General features: G+C 40.1%; 1 protein-coding gene across 5 annotated transcripts in view; it reads left to right on the top strand.

Annotated features, from left to right (window-relative positions):
* The window catches only part of tns1b (tensin 1b), a 224562-nt gene that overhangs the window by 153730 nt on the left and 43429 nt on the right, over nt 1-27403 (top strand). For 4 of the 5 annotated variants that reach the window (XM_079254829.1, XM_079254832.1, XM_079254831.1 and 1 more), the window contains exons 5-17: nt 3284-3325; nt 10377-10426; nt 15569-15740; nt 16986-17036; nt 17122-17244; nt 19742-19806; nt 20678-20761; nt 21202-21314; nt 21406-21466; nt 23233-23308; nt 25818-25947; nt 26057-26122; nt 26296-26412. In XM_079254829.1, the coding sequence (XP_079110955.1) occupies nt 3284-3325; nt 10377-10426; nt 15569-15740; nt 16986-17036; nt 17122-17244; nt 19742-19806; nt 20678-20761; nt 21202-21314; nt 21406-21466; nt 23233-23308; nt 25818-25947; nt 26057-26122; nt 26296-26412 (1150 nt within the window). Of the gene's footprint in view, nt 1-3283; nt 3326-5822; nt 5915-10376; nt 10427-15568; nt 15741-16985; nt 17037-17121; nt 17245-19741; nt 19807-20677; nt 20762-21201; nt 21315-21405; nt 21467-23232; nt 23309-25817; nt 25948-26056; nt 26123-26295; nt 26413-27403 lie in introns of those variants that run through there. The other variant, XM_079254830.1, reaches the window with a different exon arrangement.

Here is a 27403-nt window from a genome sequence, read left to right as displayed (position 1 = left end):
TGTTGTTGGTGTCATGTTGTTCTCAGGTGTAAACGGGGCCAGAACACTCAGGTGCAAGATGACGGGACAGGGTCATCTTTGCTAAAAGCTTCTAGTTCAGGTTTAAGTGGAGGTTCTCAAACCTTTGCAGTTTCATCCACCCAAAACTGTTACAGTGTAAACAATGAGCCAAAACTCAACGTATTTCATTGTGTCAGTGTCTTAAACGGCACATGCTTTACGTCTCTTGTTCTGCTCTTTGGCTGTAACAGGCCAGATGAATCTGTTGCGCATTGGTGACATCTCATCAGCAGGTCAAAAATAAAACAGTGAGGTAAAGGTGACTACGCACATCTATCGAATAACATGGAAAATTAGTTGCATTAAAGATCCTTCTGTAACCTGGACGTTGCGAATTCGTGAGGATTAGCTGCATTTGCGTTAATAGTTGCCATGGCAACATCACAGCACCTGGAGTGACCGATGCAGTACCATCTCCATATCAAACACTCACAGTAAAGATGCTCCATAAAAAATTAGCTGGGATTTTATCATTTGCTGGACTTCTTGAATGTGAAGAAAAACACGTTTGCATGGCCTACAAGAACGATCTTTAGGGAACTCCTGGTGATTTCATCCAAATCTTTCATTTGACGCAGCTCACAGTGATTGCAAAGACTGTTTTGGGGCTGTTTTGCTGATACATGATTTCCCAGAGTCCCACAGGCTACATTCACAGCAACAGTGCACACATGGACACACAACCAGCCATCTGGCTGCAATTGGGCAAAGCGGAAATGCACGTTTAAACGTATCATTGTGAGATCTGGTCGTGTCTTAGTGTGTTTTTTTTGGGTATACACACAATAGGCTCTATTTGTGTGAAGATGCCTGCGGCAACAAACTTTGGCCCTGAAGCAAATCACACAGTCTTCATATAGAGCCACTCTGTTGTTTCCTCTCCCCTGATTCCTAGATGCAGTTTAGGAGAGCAGGTATTTGGTCTGTGCTGTAGGTTTGTTAGTCTGTGGTGAAGCTGCCGTATGGAGTGGACTTTGGATGATTCTAACATCTCTTGCACTCTCCCTGGTTGGTGGTTTAGTCTGGGCGTTTAGAGTCTGTATTCTGGGGCCTTTACAGTCAGACTATAATTTACTCTTTGCCTTTACTGTTTATATTCCAACAAAGCTTTCTACAGAAGCAGACTTCAGTGTCACAAAGCATTTGTATATGTAGGACTCCCCAATAATCACTACCAAACAGGATTAAAACCTGCTTTATAAACCTGATATTGTACCACATAAGTTTAAGGCTGGCTTAGTTCAGTTGTAGTTATCACAACACATACTTTTGCAACTGCTCATTGTTATGAATATGCAGTACACACATATAAGACATCACTATTTCAAAACATCAACCAACACTGATTTCTTGTCATTTTTTAAATTAAATACAGCCTCACAAGATGCAGTATAACCTAATATAGTTACGGGAGCTTTGAACAGTTTTGTGATGTGGAATCAGATCAATTTGATTATTTTATTTTGCAGTTTTTTCCAAAATGACATCAGGTATGGCATTCAAGTTTCAAGTACTGTTTCTAAGTAAAAGTGCAGAGTAACTATGGTCTAGAGGTATAAAAGTGTAAGGAGAGGATATATAATGAGAAGAAGATTAGTCTTGCAGAGATTTGTAACACTTAAAACATCATTAGGTCATCAGGATCTCTCAGCACTGTTGCTTTTATTGCCAGCAGTATCAAACAGTGGGATGTAACTCTGTGGGGGAAATTGTGATGGATAGCTTACCCTTTAGATGATCTCCTGAAGTATTTATATCCAATTGGGGAGTCTGAAAACATAATGTTTATCAAGAGGCTCTTTGTGGTGAATCCACAATATGGATCCATGATCCATCCAAATAGCTTAAACTGACATTAATGTCCAATCAGAAACAATCAAACATCAACAAGCGAGCAGAGCTCTATGTGAAAATAATGGTCTAATGGCTGGAATAAAGCCAAGATGATGTTTTCAATGCACAGTGATTCCAAAATCCAGCAGTCAGATTTGTGAGGATAGTTGGTAAACAGTGGCATAAACAACTGTAAATAGCAAAAAAAATAGCTGAAGAAAAAAAGTATAAACACGTGAATAGTTTCTGTTGTGTTTGTTTCAATGCCAATATTTTTTTTTTTGCTGAAAGCCAAGACGTGAGAGAATGATCTGCAGATGAGAACAGGCTTGGTCACTGCTGATCTATGTGTTAGTAGATCTGTGTTTTCTTCTACTGGTGCCCTTTATGTTGCTGTATGCACCTGTTCTGAAAAGAAATAATGCCTGTATGTTGACTGGGGTTAAAAGGTTGAGATTTGACATGTTTTTACTTTAAAAAAATAAAGCAAGATGAGCCAAGAATGGCAAAACATTGTCTTGGCGTTTTAATAGCTAAATCCACAAGCAGCTGTACTTACATGATCTGATATCTGTGGAAACACAAATGAGAGCTTAGGTGACCAGTGGATCATTCATAGAGCTTCATTTTGATGCCATCTGACCAGTGACTTATGTGAATTTGTCTGATAGATTCATTCTGTGACTGTTGAGTGAAGCAAACAGTTGAATATCATCTGCATAGAAGTGTAACCGGCATAGGATGATATCCACAGCTTCCAGTGCTTTCATGCTCTTTTCCAGCTCAGTTTTCAGGGCACACTTAGGCTATTATTAAACAAGTTATGAGACAATTTAAAGATGACTGGCATGTCTGCACCGTAAAGGATCAACATAAACTGGTTTTGGCTTATAGTAACCGCTAAAGGTGGAACTCTCCAGCCCTTCAGTTTGTCTATATGGACGGATTGATGAATCACAAGTCCATTATTTTAGAATAAAGAACTACAAATCTACTTGTCTGTTTTTTATTTTTCAGGTTTTTTGGTGATCAATGTGTATAAAATTGCCCCATATTGTTCTGACCCACCTTTGTCCCTCCATGTCCTCTCTCTCTCTCCCTCTCTCTCTCCCCATCTTTGCCTGACTCTCACCATCACTGTATATGGCATTGAAAGAAAGAGACTCGTGGACGACCCTCTTGTCTTGGCTAATGGAAGCAGACTTGTCACTTTGTGTAAATATTTGCATGGGGGGGATTATGGATGGTCCCACGCATTCAGTGTGGAGTTCTGCTTTGCTTCAGGCCACATTAGGGCAAAGAATGGAAGCTGTATGTAGCTTTAACATGACATAAGATGCAGTGACATGTGTTGACAGATACTAATGACTGTGTCTTTGTCTCTTAACAGGCGCCAAGCAGCGACCACCCTCTCAAACATGTAGACACCATGGTGAGTTTATTTACCTTTTTTTTTTTTTTTTACATTTACTTCACTCCGTTTAGTCTCATCATTTGCAGAAATGAAGTGAAGGAGCCTGTGACACTGGCTGAAAAGTTAGATGTGTTTGCTGTTGTAACACGTTGTGATTATGGTCGTATAAGTCCACCACAGAGGCTGCAAACTGTAAAACACACTCTGGTTCCACACTTACAAGAACATTACATTGGATCTGTAGTTTAGTGTTTGCAGACAGGTTAGACTGGCTTTCATATTTTATGAATCAGATCTAAACAAATTTCCAAAAATATCCCACAACCCAGAAGCTGGATGATGACTGACTTATCAGATGATCTAATCTGAACACAAGAGAGAAACTACAGCACATTACACAGAGAGGTCTTTGCTGGGAATGTGGGCCACATTACCGCAGCGAACACCTGATCAGACCATGGATTAGTCAGAGCAACATGCTCTGATGTGAAGCTACTTCTGGGGAAAGAAAGGGTGTTTAATAAAAATGATCAGTCTGTCCACATGGGAAGGAACTTAACTGAAAGAGTTTTGTTTTTGTCTAAGAATAATTTCTAAAGTAGGTCATAGAGAACAGAGTAACTTTTTATTTTTATTAAAAATAATGGACTTAGTTGAGGGTATAAACCAAAGAACAAACATTTTCCCAAACAGTTACAGAAATTAGTAGAAGCAGAAATGAGGACTGTGGTTGCTGGTTGAGCTGTAAACCCCAGTTTGCTCAGTCAGATATAAAGCATGCTGTTGCTGGAGATAAATGATGGGATTTTTGTGTTTGTGTGTTCTGCCAACTTGGTTCTGGGGACCCCCTGTCCTGCATGTTTTAGAGACAACCCTACTGTAACATGCTGATGAGGAAGTTTGTACGTCTTCATCAGTTGTGTTGGAGTCTACGGCGTGCAGGGCAGTGGTACCTACGGACCAGGAAGGAGAAACATCCCTCTAAATGATAACTTAAAGAGTTGTAAAAGTATATTTCTGTTTCAGAAAATGTTTTTAAAAAGAGTTTTTATGTACTGGAAGGCAAAAGAAGTAGATGGAGAGTTGTTAATTCCCTTTCTTTCTTTCATGTGGTACTGGTGTAGCTTTTGAAAAAAAGGTACGTATAGACTGGTGTTTATAAGTTTGTCTTCTTCCTTCTTCATTTGTGATGTACAAGGATAAAAATGAACCAAAAGACAAACAAATGCATTAAATCATGAATAGAGTAAATAAATAAGAAATGAGCTAAGAGTAAGTTTTAACAGAGGAAACAATGAAAAGAGTGTGTATCTGCTGTAATGTTGGACAGAAAGAGAAACGGCGGGCTCTGAAACGTGGTGGCGTTTCTGTAAGTCGCTGCCATGATGGCGGACATGTTGGCCTATGTAGCTTTCAGAGAGAGGAACATATTTAAACCAATCAACGTAAAACCGCAGAGTAATGACCCTCCTCTGTGTGTGCAAGGGATGGCAGAACACACAGAAATGGCATTGTGTGTGTTTACCTTGGACTCACGGCGCTGTGTTTGTCTGTCACAACTTGGTCTGAGAAAGGAAGGATCCAGGAACCAGTTTAGAGCTGCTGCCCAAAACCAAGTGCCCACTCTCCCCACGAAGATACCAAAGATACACCAGGGTGTTTTTGTATGTGTGTGTGTGTGTGTGTGTGTGGCTGCTTTTCTTGGCATTTCCGATGTATTCCCTCGATGGGACTGACTCTCGGAGCAGCAGCCTCGGTGTGAACGTGGGATTAAAACAGAACAGTACCATCACATGTCTGAACTGTATGCATGCGTCAGCCTGTGTGTGTGTGTGTGTGTGTGTGTGTGTGCAGCAGCTGCTCTCCGGGTGATGCACATTTGCTTTGTGGTTACGCTGTGATGTCAGGCGGATGTTTAGCTGCGCCTCATCGCCTCGCACCACTGAAGAGATTTGTCTTATGACTACATTAGTCTCTTCACTGCCTCCTTCTGCTTCTTTCTGTCTTGTTGTTGTTGTTGTTTTTTTTTTTTGTTTTCCCCTGATAAATACAGACTTCATTATAACAAAGTGGACACAGAAACAGGCAGGAGACTGACTGATTAGTCAAACATGTTATATTGGTTTGAAACGGCTGAAAGCAGCTGATTAGTCGGTGTGTGTAGAAATGTTCCTAAGTTCCCACGTCGCTCCTGTTGCAATTTAGATCCGTACATAGATGAGAAAAAAGACATGGGAGGGAGGGAGGGAGAAGTTGTATATCAGGGGAGAGATAACGTCGTGGTAGGCAGAGAGGGAGGAGGGTGGCCGACTCACAGGCAGAGAGGGAAAGAAGGCGAGGGAGGGAAGGGAGAACACAGGGTGGACAGAGGGACGAGAGGAGCAGCCTGGTCTGAGCTGCAGACATACAGCCCTCTTTTTTTCTTCTTCTACTCCTCTGCTGTCAGAGAAAAAGGAGAGGTTTCGCTTAGGAAACTTCACTACCGCACACAAAGCGGTGAGAGTCAGCAGGAGCTCTCCAGAGATGAACCGAGGAGGCTCTTTAAGGAGGCGGCTCTCCTCTCTGAGGGGGGCTTGGAGATGGAGCACGGGCTACCTTTTCAGAAAGGTAGGACGATGGATGGGTGGATGGATGATGATTTAAGTCTCGCGTCTCCTTCTTGGCTCCTTCAGCGCTGTTGTTTTTCTGGTTGTCATGTTAAGAGTTTCTCTGGTTTCCCTCGCAGATTTTTTTACCAGCCCCCAACGTCTTCTCCCCTCCCTTCCTCCCCGCGCTGCTCACTCACTCTTTCTCAGATGGTTAATTTGTATGGTCTGCTTGTAAAGTCAACCTCCCCAGATGGTTTTCATCTTGAAACAGTGCCAGCAGGACCCCCCACTCCAGGTCCTACCTTCCCCCGCTCCTCCTCCACGCTCCCTCCCAGTACAAGCTTTCAGGATGCAGATTGGGCGGGCGTTTTCAACTCTTCTGCACTGGGACCATCACCTTTATAAATGGATCCATTTCTTGCATGTCACCTGCTGAGCTCCCATAAAAGAAGCAGGAGTCATCACCGAACACATGACGGTCGCTTCTTTTCCTTTTAGAGCAGAGAAACTTCAGGGAAAGTTATTGAAAAGCATTTATTTACGCAGATGGTTGCATTTTGTCTTCAGTCTTGTGGCTCATAAAAGCCACAACACACCAGCTCAGACTAATTTCAAACCCAAACTACGAGTTAAAGTACGTTGTGATGCAAGGAGAGCATTCGGAGCTTGAACGCAGCGTTTAATTAAGACTCCTTTGTTAGCGTGCAGCGACCTCCCGCCATGTGCCGCTGTGTGCTGCGTACATGTTCAGGTACTTCTCATGTCTGAAACATTTGCAGGATGTTTGGATCTCAGAGTGGTTGTTTAAGGGGAGTTTGGGCCTTTTTTCCTGTCACAAGAGACTGGACTTTTAACCCTCTTCTTGCTCTGCGTTTGGCTCCGAACCCTCTCTTTTGGGTGGTTTCTTGCTCATCCGTCTCTGTCCTCCTCTGGTGACTCGCTTCTCCCAACATGCTGAAGCCATTAGGCCACAGTGCAGACTGAAAAGGAGGGGGTTTGTTTTGTGTCACCTTCGCGTAGCAGCAGCCTCGTGCGAATGCCGTCGTTGGATGGAGCGAAGAACTGCAGCGAGGAATGTCTGAAAATAAACTGGCGGTGCTGGCGAGATGCTACATCATGTAGCATGTTTGTGTTTGTGGCCACGCGAGCGTTTCCGTGCAGCTCCTCCAGGAATTTGCTACTAAAATGGACATCTGTGAGATCCTGAGATCCTGTGACTTTTTAAGAATCCCCATGAGTTCTTCTGCAAACAACCATCAAGCTGGAGGAATGCTTTTTTTTCTGACTATTTGCTTAAATGTTATTAAGGGCAATTATGAGGAACTTTTTCTTCTCTTAATAATGAACGTTTGAAAGAATGATCTTTCTACTGTACTGTACTGCGTACTTGTCATGTTAAGTCACATGTTAAGTCTTTAGAAGACAAACAAATAATTAGTTTTCAACCTTTTTTTTTTTTGTCTTTTGTCATCACACAGAAGATGCTATGAAGCTGTTAATGGAGTTTTTCCATTTGAATGTTTCTGTGATTTATGTAGATGAATGAAAACAAGAATCTAATAACCGGCTGGGAAGTCAAAGAAGAGACAAAAAGCTTTGATAAACTGACTGTGGATTTGTGTGTCAGAGTTGGAAGGATTGCTGTCTGCGAGGTTTAGACGTCAGAAGTTATCTCAGATCACCTTTACAGACACAGTTCATGTCGTCCAGAAATAATCCACTATATGATCCACAAATTGGTCCCAAATCATGATAACTGAGTTCATATAAAAATAACAACCTACAAAAGAAAACCAGCAGATTACGTAAAATCTTCTCTTTGATTCAATCCTCCGTCCTGAGCTGCACGAGGAGACGGAGAGGAGAAGCTCCAGAGCCAGAACCAGGAAGAGGACCGGGTCAGTCTGGGGTGCAGAGGACAGGTCAGAGAGGGCAACATGCAGCGTTACTCTTAGCCAGAAATACCTGCTCAGAAAGAAGAAAAGCGACTGAAAAGTCAGCTATTTCTACATGGAGAAAAGCAGTCTAAAAACGGTGAGATTCATTGAGTTCGGTCACTTAGAACTTTATATGTGAGGAGAATTGTTGTCAGGATTTAACGGCAAGCGGATGAAGATAAAATTGGATAAAACAATCTGGAAATAAGAGCAAAATCCTCGTCCTAGTTACGTTAAAGGATTTAAACTTTTTTTTTTTCCTAAAATGAATAACATTAAGGGAAACTACAATGTTGTAGTTAAAGAGCTCAACATTTAAAGCCAGGATTAAAACAGAAGATTCCAACGTACTCCGAAATGAAACAAACTGCTGGTCACTGCAAATTTAGTTATATAAAAAGCTTTGAAAATGGCTGCCAATAAGTATCTGATATTATAAAGTTTATTTTAATCCCTTTGGGCCAACGAGTTGAATATGCTACCAACATAGAAAATAATTAGGTATTTTTCATATCTACCAAAACCCACTCGGACCCACCCAGAACCTTTCAAAAGTTGTACCACAGTATGAAGTATTTTCTTTTTTCATACAGCGTACTGCCAATATTACAAAGCCCAGAATGCTCCAGTGGTGGTTTGGTGGGTCAGTCAGGACCGGACCTTCTCCTGTGGTGATGGTAGTCATAGCAACCTAAAGAAAAAAGAAAAAACCTACTGCAGCAGAGATGGCAAAATATTCCCGGCGCTTCAATGAAGGAGTGTTTGTGAACGTGCATGGTGAAAGTTTCTGGGCTTGTAAGTTCAGAGAAAAAACAAGCATTTTCAAACAAGAACCTGAACACAGTAGCTGAACGCACATGTGATTGTTTTCCACCAATCTCTTTTCAGGTTCTTTTCAACTCTGGGAGATTTTTTCAATAAATATCAGTGTTGGCCCACAAGTTTGTCCAATTTAAATTTTGGCCAACTCTATATTAGAGATTTACACGCCTGATCTGGTGCATTACAGAGATAATGACCCTAAAAAAGGTTAAAATGAGTTTGTGGGAGATGAATACAGGAAATAATCTTTTGAAAGTGAATTAAAATAACCACACTTACAGGTCTAATAAATAATAAATATATAAACTTTACCAAATCAGCTACATCTATTTTTACTTGTTTTTTGTTTGTTTCTTTGTTTTAATAAACACACAACAGAAAACTGTTTTCTTTTTACAATTGACAATATTTTGTAAATGTATCTTTAAATTTTTCTTTTAACCACATTCAGTGATTTGGTTGACTTTATTTTAATACAAGGTAACAGGCTAACGTTAACGCTCGTTAGCCTAGCTCATGAGCTCATTGCTAACATAGACGCTAATGCTCATGTTACAAATATCACCTTTCCCTGAGGATTGATGGATCCAGCATCCTGTATTTTTGCAGCCCTTTTATTTATTTTATCCCCAAGAGTTATAACAAAAGGTTCTGTCCGCGTGGGCGGCCATGTTTTCTTCTGTTAGCGTATCTGTGTTTGTGAAATGTTACGTCGGCGTCATGTCTGGAAAAATGAGTCAAATTCGGCAAGCAGAGAAGAAATCATGAAGAAAACATTCCAAATAAAAGAAGAGTCTCAAATAATGAATCCGAGTTGAGTCTGAAGGCGCTTCAAGTCCAAGACCCAAACTCAGGTTCCCATCTCTGAATCTTTGGGTGTTGCCATGGTTTCCTGATTCCAGTTTCTGATTGAGTTTGATGTGAAGTTGTCTACTAGATATAAGTCTGCATGTTATAAATCTGCCTTGTATCCCATCCAGCGCCTCTCCCAGCATTTTCCAGCTGATGGCCCAGCTGTTGGGGGAGCTGATGCTCATCCAGGGAGCACAGTGGTGTGCTCCACACCAGCGCTTTAACCAGACAGTTTGATCTAATAGATGATGATGGATAACACCCCCCCTACTGTGCTCATGTGACCCAGACACCACAGGAGAGTTAACAAGTCCACATAAACTCTGAACCCCCTCCTGTACTCCTCGAGCAAATCTGAGGAGGAAGTGAGGGAGGCCAAGCATAGATGAGCCGAACACAGCCGGGCACCTTCAGCTACATTTCTTCCTCCAGGGCATCAAAGCTTTGCAGCATGAAAGCATGTGAACCTGTCCTGGCATGGTATTACACAGTATCACGTATGAGACCCATCCTCTATCAGTGTGTTTGGATTCAAAAGGATGACTTTAAACTAAATTTAACGTCCTGATACTCCTGCAGTACACGAGTCCACCTTCAGACTCATTTCAGCTTTACTGACTTCTTCTCTGTCAGGATGGATGAAGTCATAACAGCGACTGTGACCCCTCCACCTCTGTACAGCAAGTGTTTCCTATGATAATGCTTACAGTTAAAGGCTCCTTGTTGAACCACAAATCAGATGAATCACACAACGGCTGGAACCACAAGTTCTCAAAGAACATTTTAAAACCACCAAAAGCAGAAAAGAAAAAAGGTTTGTACATCCACAGCACATTATTAAAGATCCACTTTTTTCTCTGTCATCTGCAGGGCTCTACAAAATCCTCAAAGAGTATGGAGTCACGGCGCAGGCCATCAAGGTAGCTTTTCTTTCTCCTCTTTTTAATCCTTCAACATTCTTCTTATCTTTTTTTTCTTTCTGCTATCTCTCCCCTTGTCCTTTTCCCCCTAAAAGGCCTTTCTGGACATGTTCCATTTATTTACAGAATAAACATTTTGTGTTTTCTGCAGCAGTATAGATAATGAACAAACAAATATGAAACATATTTACACAAACAAACCACACTCAGCCTGAAAAATGAAGAATTCGATAACAAAAGGTTCGGACGTAACGTGATATTCGCTGATTTTACTTTGGGAATTAGCAAAGCAACATGCCCCTCTGTTGAACTGGACCACTCGCTGTTTTGTTGGACAAAAAGAGATTTGGTGTCAACCCTTTTCACCTCAGTGTTTAATGAGTCACAGATGTGTAAAGAACATGACAACTTGACAACAGACCACGTTGATGCGCTGAGCTGATCTTCGTCGGATACAGTGGAGTATGTCTAAATTCATTTATTGTGAAGTTGAGCTTGTAATTTATGTCCATGTCCATTTTTTAATGCCAGTCATGTGAGAGCTACATCTTAAGTGATGTTCTGGCTGAACGGGCATAGCTAATCACTCCTTTGTCAGCACGGAAAGTTATGCATGGTGCTACGTACATTACAAACATGTGATTAAACTGAGCATAAGAATGACTTTAATATAGAAATCATGCTGACATATTTCCTCAGTTTGTCAGAACAGTATGTATATGTATATATGTAAATATAAGTATATTTATGGATATGCAGTAGTTATTTGACAACACAGTTCAGGAAAATGTGAATATCCTAATAGAAAAATAAAGTAGCTGTGAGAAACTCTTTGACTTTATTTAACGCAAAGTAAGGACATTTAATATGTTTGTTTTTTAGCTGTTATTATGTCCTCTACTTTTTCAAACACACACATCTCAGTGTGCATTATTCAACTCAAAATTGTCCACCGATTCTAGTTGGATTGATTTCTTAACTTTCACTCACTTTAAAAAAAAAAAAAAAAAAAAAAAATAAATAAATATTTCTCACATGATCATACAACAGGTAAAACAGGTAAGACTTTACAGTGCAAAAACAAAACAAATCTCTTTCTTTCTCAAAGAAAATTTCTTGTAATATCTGCCCCTTTTAAAAAAAACAAACAAACAAAAAAACAAAACATAACGCACCAATCAATGGTTATTGATTTTTTCAACAATAATGACAAGAAAAACTTCCTGTAATCTGCATATAATACACATGATGAGGAACTTGAAACAACGCTAACCCAGTGGCAGACAACTACTGATTAATAAAACCAGATTAATCATTCATGATTTATTTGTAAGCTTCATGTTCTACATGAATTACTATTAAAGTCTAAATTACTTCATATGGATATATTACCAAACATATTTGTTATTAATATGTCACATGTCAAATAGTCATATTTATTTTGTCCTCACTGATGTTATTCACACACAGTGTGTGCATTTACACACGCATGTAATGCATGTGTGAAATACTTTACATGTGTTCATGTTAGCCACTCTAAAGATTAGCATCACAATTGGCTAGCTTAGTGCTAGCTAAGATGCTAAAATAATAATTCAGAGCACAAATTTTTCTCCTGCTGTAAAAGCTGCATACGGGTCTTCATATTCAATTTCCACACTTTAACCCACATATAAATATCTTTCAGCCTTTATATACAATGTTTTAATGGTCATATTAAGATAAAATTAAACTGAATAGAAAATAATTGTTTGCAGGGAAGCAGAAGAACAAAAGCAATGACGCAAAATGTATTTTTTTCATATTAATAGGTTGTTAATTGATATAGCTTTCAGACTTTTATTTTCAGCATTTTAATAAAACTTGTTCGTGAATAGGCTGGATAAATGTACCTGTGTTGCAAAATTCAACAACAGGCTGATGCAAAACGTTTTACTACGAGGTTTAAACATCAAAAAGCAAGAAGCATGATTTAAAATGAAAAACAAAAGAACAGATCAGATAAAAACAGCATTAAAAGCACGATAAAGTACAAAAGAAATGGAGCAGATTTGGGTTTTTATATGAAAACTGTTGCTATGCAGCTGAAAACAGGAGGGTCTGGACGTTTCAGCTGATTGGAGACTTTCTGGAAGTTTCTTCCAGACGTGCTGATCGCAGCTTCTTCATGTCGGCTTCTGACTCCAGGAACTAGAACCAGACGACCCACCTCTAATACCACACCCGGTTATGTTTTAGGCTTCTGGGGAAAATTTCAGAAATAACCCTGTAAATATGGATTTTTTTGTTTGTCAGACATTCATTCATCTTCTGGCTTTGTTTTCCACCAGTCCACCAAACTCTTTCAGGTAAAAGCCACTTGATGCTTTACACCCTTTTTGTAACGTAACGTGGTGTAAATAAAAAACGGTAAATAAATCCAAGTTCTGAACCTTTTCTCGTGAAGGTCATGAGAAAACATTAGAAAGTCTGGACGGTTTAACTAGAATGTGATATGAAGCACTGCACGCAGGATCTGAAGTGGAAGAAAATGGTTGTTGACTTTTATTAGAAAGAAAAACCTTCTTAAAAGTTTCTTAAGGTCCCAGTGTCTCAGGTTTCCTGATAAAACAGTCTTTGTTCACAGTTTGTCTTTGTCCACATGAGATCACAGCAGCTCTGAAACTGAGCGTGTGGAGATAGCATGTCATTCATCAAACATGATGTGCTGAAAAGGAGCAATCGCTTCATCTTTTCAGCTGACGAGGAGCCGGTTGGCTCTCAGGCGAAGAACACATGCTGGTGGATCTGGAAAAGGACCAAACCACAGTTATCTGTGGAGTCTGACGGCACAAAGAGGTGAAAGGCGCGCACGTGCAGAAAAGATACAAGCAGATATGCTCAGAAAAAGATGCAACAGTTAGGACTGATAAAGAGAGAAGTAGAAGAAATATTAAGATCCAACATTCTTCTGAAAACTTTTCTTGGCATGCTGTAGACATGTGCGACAGATCAATTCTTCCTCCAGCTGTAGTGATGAATAATTTCCAGTAAGGACGTTTTGAACGGGTCCAGATGTACAGAGCAGGTTACAGTATTGCTACAGTAAAGCTGGAGTGATCCTCTCTCCCAGACACATGAGCAGCTCCCTCAGGGCCCACTCACAGCTGACAAATGTGGGAAATATGCTGCAGTCTGGGTCCAGACACCCCTCACTAACCCTCCTCATCTCAATTTCTGCTTTTAGTTCATTTTCTGACTTCACCTCCTCATGCTCTCTGACATTTCATCCCAGGCAAAAGCCTGAAGTCCTCACAGGGACGGAAAACGTCTTGTTTCCTCCTTTACAGAAACTTCATATAAAAGCTGGAGTGTTTTAGGAGAGATCACACGTTCAAAGAGTTAGACACACTCTATGAAACCAAAAATCCTTTTTCTTTACAGACGAGAAAACGCTGCTTGGAGACATGTGACAGAAAGTGAATGCTTATTTCAGATCTGATTAGTCTGATCAGTGATTAGAACGTATACATGACTTAGAAAACGCAGATAAAGCTGGGTTCTGGTTAATTCTCTTGGATCTAATTCTTTTTAATCCTCATCTTTTTTTTTTTTTACCTGATTGAACTCAAACGAATCAGGATCAGTGAAACAACATCTCACATAACTTCTACAAATCCCTCTTCCTTATCAGTCCTCATCACAGGGTGTAATTTCTCTCAGACCGCAAATGTTTCTGGTGTCTTCTTCGAATTAATCACATTTTTCCCTCTCAAAGTCTCACAACATGACTTGTGTTTAACGGGAGAGATAACATTTGAACCCTGATAGATTGAGTGTTCTCACTGTGGATTTATAAAGTATGTTGCCCCTCCTTATCAGGATGCTTATCCATTGTGGGTTGGAAGAAAGAAATTCCTGTTACTCAGACGGGTTGTGACAGTATGCCCGATTTTTTGGGGTGACAATTCGATTTAAATTGCGATTGTCACAATTTTTCCATATGGCTGATTTTTGTATAATAATAATTTAAAAAAAAAAAGTGCTACATTTTTTTTTGCTAGTCCTTTTTCTTGATTTAAATGAGAAAAAAAACAACAAAGTAGCCAAACAATCATTCTGCTGCTATAATGCCCAAGGAGACAAGTAAAAAGATCAATAAAAACAATAAAAATGACAAAAAAAATGTTTATAATGGATTATTTTTTATATATTTGAAAAAAAAAAACAAAGCGATTTTTTTCAACCGAAAACATCGATTGTAAAATTGTCAAGCAAAAAATCCCGATATTTGATTTTTTTTAGATTTGATTTTCCCACCCCTGATACTTAGTATTTTACAAGCATGAGGACATTGAGTGTGAGTGAGCAGATAAAATTAGCGACATAGTCTGAAAGGATGGACATTTGCTTGGAGCGAGGGATTCCTCAGAAGTGACGCATTATGAGGGACTAACCTGATGTTCTCTTTTATCAACATGCATCTTGTGACATCCATGACTGAAATTACTGTTACATATCGATCCATGGCAATGAATACTTCTGAAACGAGACAAATTTTAATGTGCACAGTAGCGCAGTCATTATATTAACCTGTTAATGCCCAACTCATGGAAAAATGCTAAGAAAAGTCAATTTTTTTAATGAGCTTTTTACCTGGCTCTTAAACAAAATGTAATAAAAAGGTATTTTTTCATTTATTACCATGTGATATGTCATTATAGTGTAGTTCATCCTGGTTTCTTCAGGGGTTAGAGGACGAGCATCATATTGTGTTCAACTGGATTTCAAAGTTTTTACTATGTAGTGATACAAAACATCTCAGAAACTTTGTGAATCAAATATGATACCTTTGACTTTTTTGGGTTAAATCATTCCCCAATGATCTCTTGGTAGAGAGAGTAATCCATTTATATTCATTTAAAACTTTTATGCAGATTTAAAATATTCACTTTTAGGGGTTTTGTAGCCTAGTTGGCTGCAGTTAAAGTTAGCCCAGCTTGCCAGACAAACATAATGTAATGCAACACGTGAGTAAATCATATGTGCTGCATTACTTCTGGGTATTAAACTTCTAACAACTACCTTTTGAGGTTCAGTGGTGCATGAAAGGTTTTGTTTGCGCACAACTTCAATCATCAGTTCCTCTCGATTTCCCTGCAGGAGTGCGAGTCTGCTGCAGGCCCTGGAGGAGAGCTACGAGCTGGACTTGATCTACATCACAGAGAGGATCATCTCCGTGTCCTTCCCCAGCAGTGTGGAGGAGCAGAGCTACGCTGCCAACCTGAGGGAGGTCGCCTCCATGCTCCGCTCCAAACACGCCCACAACTACCTGGTAATGTTTCAAAACAAAGTCACACTTGTTAGTTTTGTTTGAGGTGTTCAAGATGAAATGATTAAACTTTTCAAATAAGCCACTGTGGTGTTTGTTCCAACTACAAACTCATAAAACCCAGAAAATAGAGCTTATGTTACATGTGCATCTGTAAATCATTCATTTGATACTATCATTTAGGACAAACAGACCCTAGTTTTATTCAATTTAAGCCGTTACTCATGCTGTCTGCAGCTGTTAACTAATTATTCTCTCAGAACTTGGACAGTGGAGGTCTTTGCTACAGTTTTAGGGGGTTACCAACAACAGAGCACCCACTGTGTATAATATGTAATGTAGCATCTAACTAGACCGTGCTGCAACCCACCCCAGTAAATGTCAGGAATGAACCAGTTTCTTAATGGTGTTTGTGCAGCCACATCTTAGCAACCATTTCTATACACAGCTGGACTTATACATTGGCAATCTGCCAATAGAAATAAATAAATTCAAGTTATTATATCAATCCTCAACATTTAAAAAATCTGGACAAGCTATTATTGGTAGCTTGCGTGACCTTCTAATTACTAACCTCATGTAGTAACATAGCAAAGCTAGTTTATCAATAGTAAACTACATTATCATATTTAGTTATACAATTGATTACATAAAAAATACCTTTTTCAGGGATGATTCATTCACTGTGTGGTGACTACAACATTATTGATAAATGCAAACAGGAACTGTCGCTTTTGAGTAAAAGCCCTGTCTTGGTTTTTTATTGAATTTGCCCAGATTAACGCTGCTAGATATATCCGCTCAAGCATATGTGAAACAAAACCTAATATTCAAAGCAACAACTAAGGGAATACTGAGGTTGAATGTGATTTTAACTAGAGGTAACTAGATCTGTGCAGGTTTTTACATGGAAAATTGTATGCATGGCTAAGCTAATATGCTGCAGCTGTAGTCTTAGCATAGATAAAAAGATGGATTTATGGATGGATTGATGGATTAACAGATAGATGGATTGATAGATAAACAAAGTAAATGTCTGTGATTAATCAGTCTGTTAGCTAGACTATGTATTCTTTGTTGGCTAAAAAAATAGCTAGCCAAAGTTGTTAGCCCAGCCTAAAAAGAGTTTTTTTTTTTCATTTTGTCTGTTTTAAGATTGTTTCACAAAAAAGAGGGAAAATCTGTTTTATTCTAGGTAATGCAGTAATTTTTTTTCTTTTCTTTGTTTTTAAACTTTCTTCTCTTTAGCTCTTCAACCTCAGTGAAAAGCGTTATGACATTAGCCAACTCAACCCGAAGGTAAGCTAGTTAGATTTTCCGTTTTCTCTCCTGTCCGACGTGTCATGTCCTTCAGTCTGAACATCAGTCTGTCCCTATCTCCCAGGTGTTGGACTTTGGTTGGCCTGACCACCACGCTCCTGCCCTGGATAAAATCTGCAGCATCTGTAAGGCTATGGACACGTGGCTGAATGCAGATAGCCACAATGTGGTGGTGATACACAACAAGGTGAGACAGAAAGTGTTCAGGATGCTTTGAGAATGGAGCAAGTTTTCAGACAGTAGATGGTGCTGTCAGGCTCTTCCCACAGTCCCCCACTTCCTCTGGAGGCTGCGGCTGTTGATGTGCATTTATTTCTGTAATGATGTCCTTCCTCTGTGAAACGGTGATATTCAGAGTGGAGTGTTTGTGCATTTGATTTTGTCTTTATTCTCTGGTCTGGGTTGGGTTCTGCTCCATCAGGATCAGGAAAACACAAATTAGGCCTGTAAGTCATAACAGTAATCATGGCCCCTTAGGTTTATTTACCCTTTTACCCTTAACAATGCCATAAAATCACAGCTGACCAACAGTTCCCTGTTGTTGCCCAAACTTGCTCACATCAAATTAAACTTGTGGCAAGCCACAGTCATCTGGCTCCTCATTATGCTGACACAAACCATAAAAACTATATCCAAACACAACTACTACACTGATGTCCCAAAGTGTAATACCTAACCATTTTTCCTTCAGCCCTGCTATGTTCTTGGTTGCGTTTTGTAACAGAAGAATTAACCAGGGGATCATAAAGGTTTGCGCTTTGCACTGACACAGCCCCCACAGGGAGGTTACAAACAAGTCTGCTGCCATAACAACCGGTGTTGTTTTTTCTGCAAGTTGAGTAACACTGATGATGAGAGCTTGGAGGCTGTGGTGGTCACTAAGGAAGCAGGCCACGTTGGGTTTCAACACATCAACAAATCATTTCCACTGGTCTCCACTCTGTTAAAGCAGCTGTGATATTTATAAATCTGAATGTGCTCGTTCTCCGTGATGGTTTCCACTGGACAGAAAGCAGTTTAAGGCTAAAATCTTTCTATAGGCAAGGCATGTTTATTTGTACAGCACGTTTCATGTACAAGCCCATTCAAAGGGCTTTACATGAAAACATTAAAACATTACAGAACATGATTTCAGCTTTCTTTACTATTTTTTGTGCTATGAAAACAATTGATACTGTCTTATACAGTTTATAGTTTACATTAAGCTGTAAATATCCTGTTGTGGTCAGTGCATTAATCATGCTCATGGTTCTTGTGGCTGCGGTAAAGTTTTCTCAGTTTGCACTTCACGTCTTTCCTGAAAGATTTTCATTTAAACCTTCTATTCATTTCCCTAAATGAGAGAAGAGGGTGCTTGTGGAAGATAGATCAGCTTTTACTTTGAGGAAGTGTTTTTTGCAATCAGTAACATCAAAAAGGCAAACATCTACTTCATCTTTCTATTCTATTCTATTCTATTCTATTCTATTCTATTCTATTCTATTCTGTTCTACAGTCATTTAGCAGAAACTTTTATCCAAAGCGACTTACATATGATATTCATCTACAGGCATTGTTTTCGATCAGCTCAAACACATAATGTGCTCGTATTTTAATCCTGTCCATCCTGCTCGCCCCAAACCAAAATCTTATCATCTTTGACTCCACAATCTCTGCTTCACATCAGACGCTGCTAAATCACGCACCATCTACAGGCTCCACGTTCATGTATCACACTTAAACAAAGTGCAAGTAATATAGTCATAATATCGCAATTTCACATGAAAATGTAACTGAAATTACATTTTGTTTTTTGTTTGTTTGTTTTTTTCTAATCAATTAGAATTTTCTATTAGCTCATCTAACAGAAAAAAATGTGAGCGTTGGGGTGGATGATTGGCACCCATCAAACCTCTAACTGCCTGTAGCTACACAAGCTAACCTTGAGCTAATAGGAAATAACCAGCAAATGGAGGTAAGCTGGCTAAGGTTAAGACCTGTTGCAAGGTGCTATTAGCTGGCTAAAAAAAACCGCAGTGGTGCTGCACCGAGCCTTTTTGCCACTGGGTATAGGATAGGTCTACCTGTCAATAAAAAGGATACAGGCCTAATTATGCAAAAATTTTCAGTTTAAATACCATCTGAATGGAAAAGTTTGAAAAAAAAATTCCACCCTTTCCACAGTTGTCATGAAGGTAAACCTGAAATGTTTTTGTATCAGGCTGTAAACATGTTTATTTCTGCTGTAAACATGGTTATTTCTGCTTTGAAGTTGGTCTTTTTAACATGGCAGTCTATGGGGATTGACTCTCCTTTGGAGCCTCTAGTGGATGAGAGTGGAACTGCAGTTTTTGCCACTTCCGCATAGGCTTCACTTTTAACCTCTGGAGGTTGTTGCTTGTTTTTACCATAAAGTGATGCAACAGGTGTCAGAAACGGTGTGCTCCAAGTATGATATATACAACATAAAGTGGTCACTGGACTTTTTCATCACTAGCTAGTTTTTATCAATACACTTGGACTGTAGTTTTTCAGAAGTCTGCATTGATGCCAAACATTTGTTTACATTCAGATCATGAAGTATGCCTCTGTAAAGTTAGTGCTTAACTTGCGTCAGCGTCATAGAAAGCATAAGGAGGCTGTTTTTCTGCCTGACTGACCATCACAGATGGATGATAAAACATTTTGTTTTGATGTCTTTTCAGGGCAACCGAGGCAGAACTGGAGTGGTGGTGGCGGCTTACATGCATTACAGCAACATTTCTGCCAGGTAGGTCCAGAAATGCAGCTGCAGCTGGAGAGACTGTATGTCACACACCACAGAGGAAAATTTTAATAAGCCGTTGATCACGAGACCAAAGAGTCACACATGAGACATGATAGTTTATTTATAAAAAACACAGTTCCTACACATTACTGATCTAAAGTGTTTTGCAAATGAGTCGGCAGTGGAACATTAGACTGAGAAACAACACTTTTATTCTAATAAAAATAACAACAATGTGCTTGATATCATAATCATGAGCTGAAAGCTATGAGTTAGCTCCAATAGTCACCATCATAAGACTCAGATTATAAGTGAGCTTTTTTTTTTTTTAATTGGATTTGTTTTAAAATAGGAGCGAACAGAATGGCGTTCTGTTACAGGAACAATCCAAAGAGCGCATGACTCCATGTTGTTTTTAGAAGAGAACTGATCAGATGGGTGGAAAACACACAAAACTTTAACCTCATTATTACACAACCTATGCTAAATCTGACATCAAGCAGCTCCAAAACCTTCAGAAGCAGCAAAATATCTGGATACAAATGTTTGGAATGAGGATGTTTCATATGGAATATGTTCTGTGTAGTTTCTCTGGTTATGATGATGATTATGACATGGTTAAGACATGATGATATTTTTCTAATATTTTAGTATGCTTTGAATCAGCTGAAAATGCATTTTATTTTTCACATACATCTTATATTTATTTATTTATATTTTATATACTGTATTTTTTATATATTAAAACTTCTATTTTATAAATATTTTATATATTAAAACTATAATCATATATGATAATCATATATAACTAAAACTATATTAAGAAGTGTAAAAGTGTGCTGTTTCCTTACCAAACTCCTCTGTTGGACTGCAGTGCTGACCAGGCGCTGGACAGGTTTGCGATGAAGCGTTTCTATGAGGACAAAGTGCTTCCTGTGGGTCAGCCATCCCAGAAGAGGTCAGTCTTCCTTCACACCCAGTTCACATCTGGACCTTTCCCACAAAAAGTACCTTTTCACCCCCTAAAACCACCTGAAACCAGATTATTGATATGAGCAGAACAAACTAAACGCAGTGTTAACAAATCACCAGCCAGTATTCAGTCTCCTTGCAACCCAGCTGTATTCTCCAGTAATGTTTCATTGGCTGCTGAAGATGCTCGCTGCTGTAGCGCATCATCCGTGATGATGACAGCAGATTTTTAGGTAGAATAACCAAGAGTCAGAATATGTTTCTCTCTAAAGGTTTATATCTTAAACAAACCAAGACAAGCTGAAAAATACTAGAGGTCACCGTTACAGCTCGGTTCTGGGTGTTTTCATGAACACAGGATTATATGTTCATCCCTTTGTCCTAAAACATGACTTAAGTGGACAACCTGCTCCTCTTCCTCCTCAGGTATGTGGAGTACTTTAGTGGCTTGCTGTCCGGACACATAAAGATCAACAACAAGCCCTTGTTCCTTCATCATGTCATCATGCATGGCATCCCCAACTTCGAGTCCAAGGGAGGTGAGTCTCATGTGCAGATACCCACGTCCAGTTCAGCATAGTGACATGAATCATCCATTTTTAAACAAGTTTTTGTAACTTTGTGCTCTAGGTTGTCGGCCATTTCTCAAAATCTACCAGGCCATGCAGCCCGTCTACACATCTGGGATCTAGTAAGTCTTAAAACACACTCACGCTCAAATGCTTTTACAAGATTCCAGGGATAGTGAGCTCGTAATGGCTCGATAATAAAAACCCTGATTTTCCTTTATAGCCTCTCCACCAGCTCCCCTGCTTCCCAGTATACATGCACACCACCACCCCCTTGCCAGTTTACACTCTAAGCTTGGCCCACATTATAGTATTTAGCCAGCCTCCCCGGCTGCAGGCTCTTGTTTCTCAACTTCAGATCCCGTAATCACATCTAAGGTTATTTGTGACTGGCGAGCCAATGAAACAGGCAGACAGGCATCTGTGTGGACGCCTGCAGGGTTTTTCTGCCGGAGGACCCTGCTGGTTCCCAGGGCCAGACAGGAAACAATGGCTTCTATGGCTTTCTGTTGTTGTCTTTGGCATGATGGAGGTTTGAAGCAAGGATAGGAGTGCTTCACTGCCCTCGTATGGGTGCGGGAGGCACACAATTTGTACACACACCATCTACCAAAGTATTACAGCTTTAATTAAATGCCATTATTTCAGTAATTCATTCATTCATTCATTTTCCAAACCGCTTATTCCAATTCAGGGTTGTGGGGAAGCTGGCGCCTAACCCAGCTGGCTTTGGGCGACAGGCAGGATACACCCTGGACAGCTCGCCAGTCCATTGCAGGGCCACACACAGAGAGACAAACAACCACACTCACGCTCACACTCACTCCTAGGGGCAATTTAGAGTGACCAATTAACCTATCATGCATGTCTTTGGATGGTGGGAGGAAGCCGGAGTACCCGGAGAGAACCCACGCATACACGGGGAGAACATGCAAACTCCACACAGAAAAGCCACTGACCAAACCAGCCAAGGATCGAACCAGTGACCTTCTTGCTGTGAGGCCACAGTGCTAACCACTGCGCCACCGTGCAGCCTATTTCAGTAATATTTAGGCATATTCAAAGTTTTTCCATTGTTATTATAGAACAGCACAATTCCAATCCCATCTCTTAGCTCTACAAAGTCCCCACTCCTCTGTTATATAGATGTAAGTTCCCCCTCTTCTTCTAGGGATCATTGAGTATTAACCATTCAGTTTTCCAAATAGTCCCCAGAGCTGTAGTTAATCAGCTAGGCAAACACTACTCCCCTATCCTTAAAATATAAACTTTTCCGCTTGGAACCTACCTCTGCTTTGTGATGATGGTGAAGAACCAGGGTTAGAAATCATGACTGGCACATTGAGATTGTTTATTGTTGTTCATTGGTATCCAAATACCACCTACGTTAGTATTAAAGTAGGTGGTATTTGGATACCTTCTACTGCCATCATTGATATTTTGCTCAGTTAGTGTTCGCTAACTACTTCTTAATGCTACTTACTAGTAAAGCCTGCTGGTGTTACACAGCACACTGCCTCATGATGTAAAGCAATCAGCACAGATATACTTCCAGACTGTCAACCTCTTTAACCCCCACATCACGTTCTTTACCACTTTCTCTCTCATGCTCTCCATTAGCACTTTGCAGCCTTTGATCCTACTCCCCCTGTCATGTTTTCGACACAAATACCCATTTTATCCCAGTGCTGCTCCATGGTTGTTCTTTGTCCTGGCCGCTGTTGAAGAAAGACCTGGTTTCTGTGGAAGTCATGTGCTGCTGGTTATTCCCAGACATGCACGATTAAAAGAGAAAAGGCAGAGCTTTGGCATCATGTTAGGTGTTTTCACAGCAGCAGTCACAAAAACAGTTGTTATTTAATGGGTTTGTCTTGGTTTCTTTTTGCAGTAATGTTCAAGGTGACAGCCAGACGAGCATCTGCATCACCATCGAACCTGGTCTTCTTCTCAAAGGGGACATCCTGGTAAGTGTCGCACATGGGAGGCTGTAAATGAACCGGCTCTGCAGACAAACTAGGAGTTTTGTTCATGTTGCGCGTGTGAAGTCAATAAAAAAAGAGTGTTTATAGTCCTACTTGTTGTAATCAGTTACCTCTGGCAGAAGAAAAGACACATACTGGATGACTGTCACTGAATGCCAGTGGCAACAGCTGCAGTAACACAAAAATATGTCTTTTTTATTTTTTAATATTAATGTTGGAATCCTGTTAACGTTTCCAGTCAGGCATTAGTTGTATGTACTGTATGCATGCATAGCAGCAGTTTATAGAAGGCATTCAGAGAAAAAACAGGGCTGTAAAAACACGTGAAAGACATTTGGACTTGGTCCTATATACTTCAGTTTATAGACCCTCATTAGCGCACAATATGTTTCTGGAAACTATGATGCAAAAGTGGCCGTGTGCTTCCCTTCCAGCAGCAGTTGGAGATACACAACATGCTACTTAAACTTGATTTAATCATTTAAAATTAAATTGTGTGTTACATTCTTTCTGAGAGACGTTTTCACCTTTGTGATATTTTTATAAATGGTTCCATACTTGTTCCATTTGCACTTTTAAAATGACTAATAAAAAAAAAAAAAAGATTCCCAATGAAGCAACAACTGTGAGAACCTCCACACTTTATGTGCATGTAGAGGAAGTGCACACATCAGCACCGTTTCTGCTTCTGCTTTTATTCAGACCAATGTTATCCATGAGACGTCCTCACAGCTCATAATTTCACTGTGGAGAATTTCTAACGGAGCACTTATGTGAGCTGGAGGCCATTTTGCTTTTTGGCCCTTAAAGCCAAGCTCATATCTCATTTTTTATTTAAGACAGACTAATGGATGCTGCTGCACCATCATCTGGTGGAGCAGCCGCTTGCTGATGGTTGTTGTCATTTAGATACTGGAACTAAGAAACTGTAGCAAATAGCTATATGGGACAGAAATTAGTCAGTGTAGGTTTTTAAACTGAGTTCTGGGTTACATTTCTCTGTTTTTCACTACTAGTGTGAAAAATGAATTGCAGAGAAATGCAAAATATTCAATATATGCTTGAAGTTTTTTAGGCTAGTTTATGCTAGTTTTCCTCTATCATGAGTCAGTCGTGCTTCAAATGAACTGGTTTGGGAATATTTGAGCGAGTTATTACGATGACACCACTGTTATGATCCCACTGCCACGTTAACTAATTAGCTTAGCATAAAGGCTAGCACATGAGCAGGAAAGTTAGCATTGATCCATCTAAAGATACCAGATTTTTTCTTCTAAACTCATTAGCTGCCATCCACTGCTATAGCAGAGAGCTCTGTGCACCGGCATGTTGGAGTATTTTGACTCATCTTCCAGGACCCCTGGGATGATGACTTCTGCAACTGCAGATGTTAAGGGCCGATTTGGTCGGGTGCGTGCGTCATGGCGTCTTTACGTTGTGCACTTTGAGTACATTCACAACATGATGGATGAGTGCTGGGAGAGCTCATTTTGGGCATGTTTTGAGGTGCACATCCGGTGTGCTAAAGATGTCTTTCGGCATCTTTTGGCAGTAAATGATCGCATTCATAAAGACGTCAAAAGACGTCTTCTGCAACTAAAGACTAAAATCTGATTTTATTTATTCATTTCATTTAAAAAGATTTCAGATACATAATTTTGTGTTTTGTAAAAATCCTTTGAAAGGAGCTACAGAGTGTGAGTTCATCTACACACTTAGTTAATCTTAATATGAGTTAAATCTCTGAAGCATTTACAGGTGGGACGGGAAAATTCTGTAAGCCTTCTTATTCAGATGTCCACAGATATGTGAGCTTTTTCTAGGTTACAAAAATTCCCCAAAGTTGGTTCAGCTTTGGTTCATTTTGGCACTGAAGGGCTGCAGAGACAGAAGAGCATTTGTGTTGTGTGTACCTCCCTGACAATACGTTGCGTTACTCTGTTTGGATAGATGGCTTAATAAGGAACCGGTTCTGGTGCTTTTCATTGTTATTTCTTTAGTTGCAACAGGAGGCTCTTTCACATTTGATCATCATTTTAATCTCATTTTTATCATGAGCTGCATCAGTTTGCTAGTTTATGTTTGGTGTAAGTAAATGTTATTTGCAAAAAAGACTGCTTAGCCTTTCCCGTCAGGCGGGGACAGTAGAAGGGAGGGAAGCCAGACTGCCCTTCCCTGTGTGGTTTTAGTGTCGCTCTCGAAGCCTTTCAGTTGGTGGACGTATTTTAAAAAGTCCTTTTTCTACCTGTGAACCATTACACAGGCGAGGTCAGCTGTGAATGAAGTCTTTGCTCCTTTTGATATTTTGACTGTTTCAGAACACTGCATGAATTCAGACGAGCATTTTATATGTATTTTCCCTCTGCACGTTGTTCTGTATCTGCAGAGGTGAAAGGCACATGTCCAACTCCAGCTTAACCCAAACCAGCTCAGCTGTTAACCGTCACTGATGCTTCTTAACCAGTCTGATGTCCTGGCTCTCCCCCTCCAGCTCAAGTGTTACCACAAACGCTACCGCGGCCCGTGCAGAGACGTGATATTCCGGGTTCAGTTTCACACCTGCGCCGTCCACGACCTGGGGATTGTTTTTGGGAAAGATGAGCTTGATGAAACATTCAAAGGTAAAAGTTTGAGAAAGAAACATCTCTTTGCATTTACCTTGTTAAAGCAAGCCCTTCCTGTAACAATCCATCACAGTTAAACCCAGTGTCTTTTTCTTGCTTCGTGCAGATGACAGGTTTCCAGAATATGGAAAAGTTGAGTTTATTTTCTCCTTTGGACCAGAAAAGATACATGGTAAGCATCAATGAGCTGAGTTTTTGGACTATAATGGGCACACACACACACACACATACACACACAGTCCACCTTCAATCTTAGTCTAAATGAAAGCTCACATTCACCTCCTGAATCATTTGTGATGAAGACATTCACGTTTCCTGCTCTGTCACTTTGTACTTCTGGTCAAGATATGGACCACCTGGAGAACGGGCCGAGCGTCTCGGTCGACTACAACACACAGGATCCCCTGATTCGCTGGGACTCCTATGAGAACTTCAACCAGAACTGCGAAGATGCCACAGACGGTGAGATTTTAACTGTTTTAAAAAATCATCTCACAACAGGTTTGGTTGCTATTTATGGAACAATTATAGTCCTATAGCCCCCCCACCCCCCACCATGGTGTTGCAGAGTTAACAAGGTGTTTCAGCAGCTGGATCTTTACAGAGTTTCTTATAGGACAGTTGATCTGTCAACATCTGGGAGCTGATTCTGTCTTTTGGCACTACCTGATTTTACGTGATGTTCTGCAAACCTTACGTGTGACTGCAGAATTGCATTTTAATGCATCTGAGGGGAACTTTGGATGCTATTTTAGTCTCTGTCTCACCCTGTCTCACACAGAGAAACGTCTTGTACACATGCAACCTCTACAACAAAGCCGCTCTTGTTTTTTGCGTGATACAGATTCAGATCTTGTTCTAATGGAGTTTTCAGACTCTTCTTTTTCACTATTTTGTCTCTTTAAAACTCCCACATGATGGGGTCAAACTGAGGTCTTGCTTCACTTGAGACAGTGGTTTAATGATGGGGGCACTTGTGTGTAGATTGAGGCCGCAACATATCTTGATTATAGTGTTGTTTTGTTACTTTATCCATCAAAAATGTGCCCACAAAAAATCTTGAGGTCATAACTCTCTGTAGCATTTTTATTTATAGCCTCAAAAGAACCGTAAACCTGTATGGCCGTTATTTTCACACAACCCTGGATGTAGATGGCATTTTAAAAGGGAGGAGAGGCCGTGGTAAAGCTGAATTCATTTGTGGTGAAATTATCACAGCAGAGAGGCCAGAAGCCCCATGAGTCCTGATTCTATTGCTTTCCAGAGCACAGAGCGAGACATTCCTGGGTTCAGCCACAGGCATGGACGAAGGCTTCCTTTTGAGGAAGAGGTGGTCACTCTGTGACCAAAGTGCTGCTTTCTACGCCACCCAAAAAAGGAAGCTATGCTACGCCCTCAGCGATAGCAAGGAGCCAATTCATTTGTCTACTAAAAAAGAGTTTCTGTTCTAGTT

Source organism: Telmatherina bonti, assembly GCF_933228915.1.
Source record: "Telmatherina bonti genome assembly, chromosome: 15".
NCBI lineage: Eukaryota > Metazoa > Chordata > Actinopteri > Atheriniformes > Telmatherinidae > Telmatherina > Telmatherina bonti.
The sequence above is the reverse complement of the archived record's forward strand: the minus strand, read 5'-3'. Positions and strand labels throughout refer to the sequence as shown.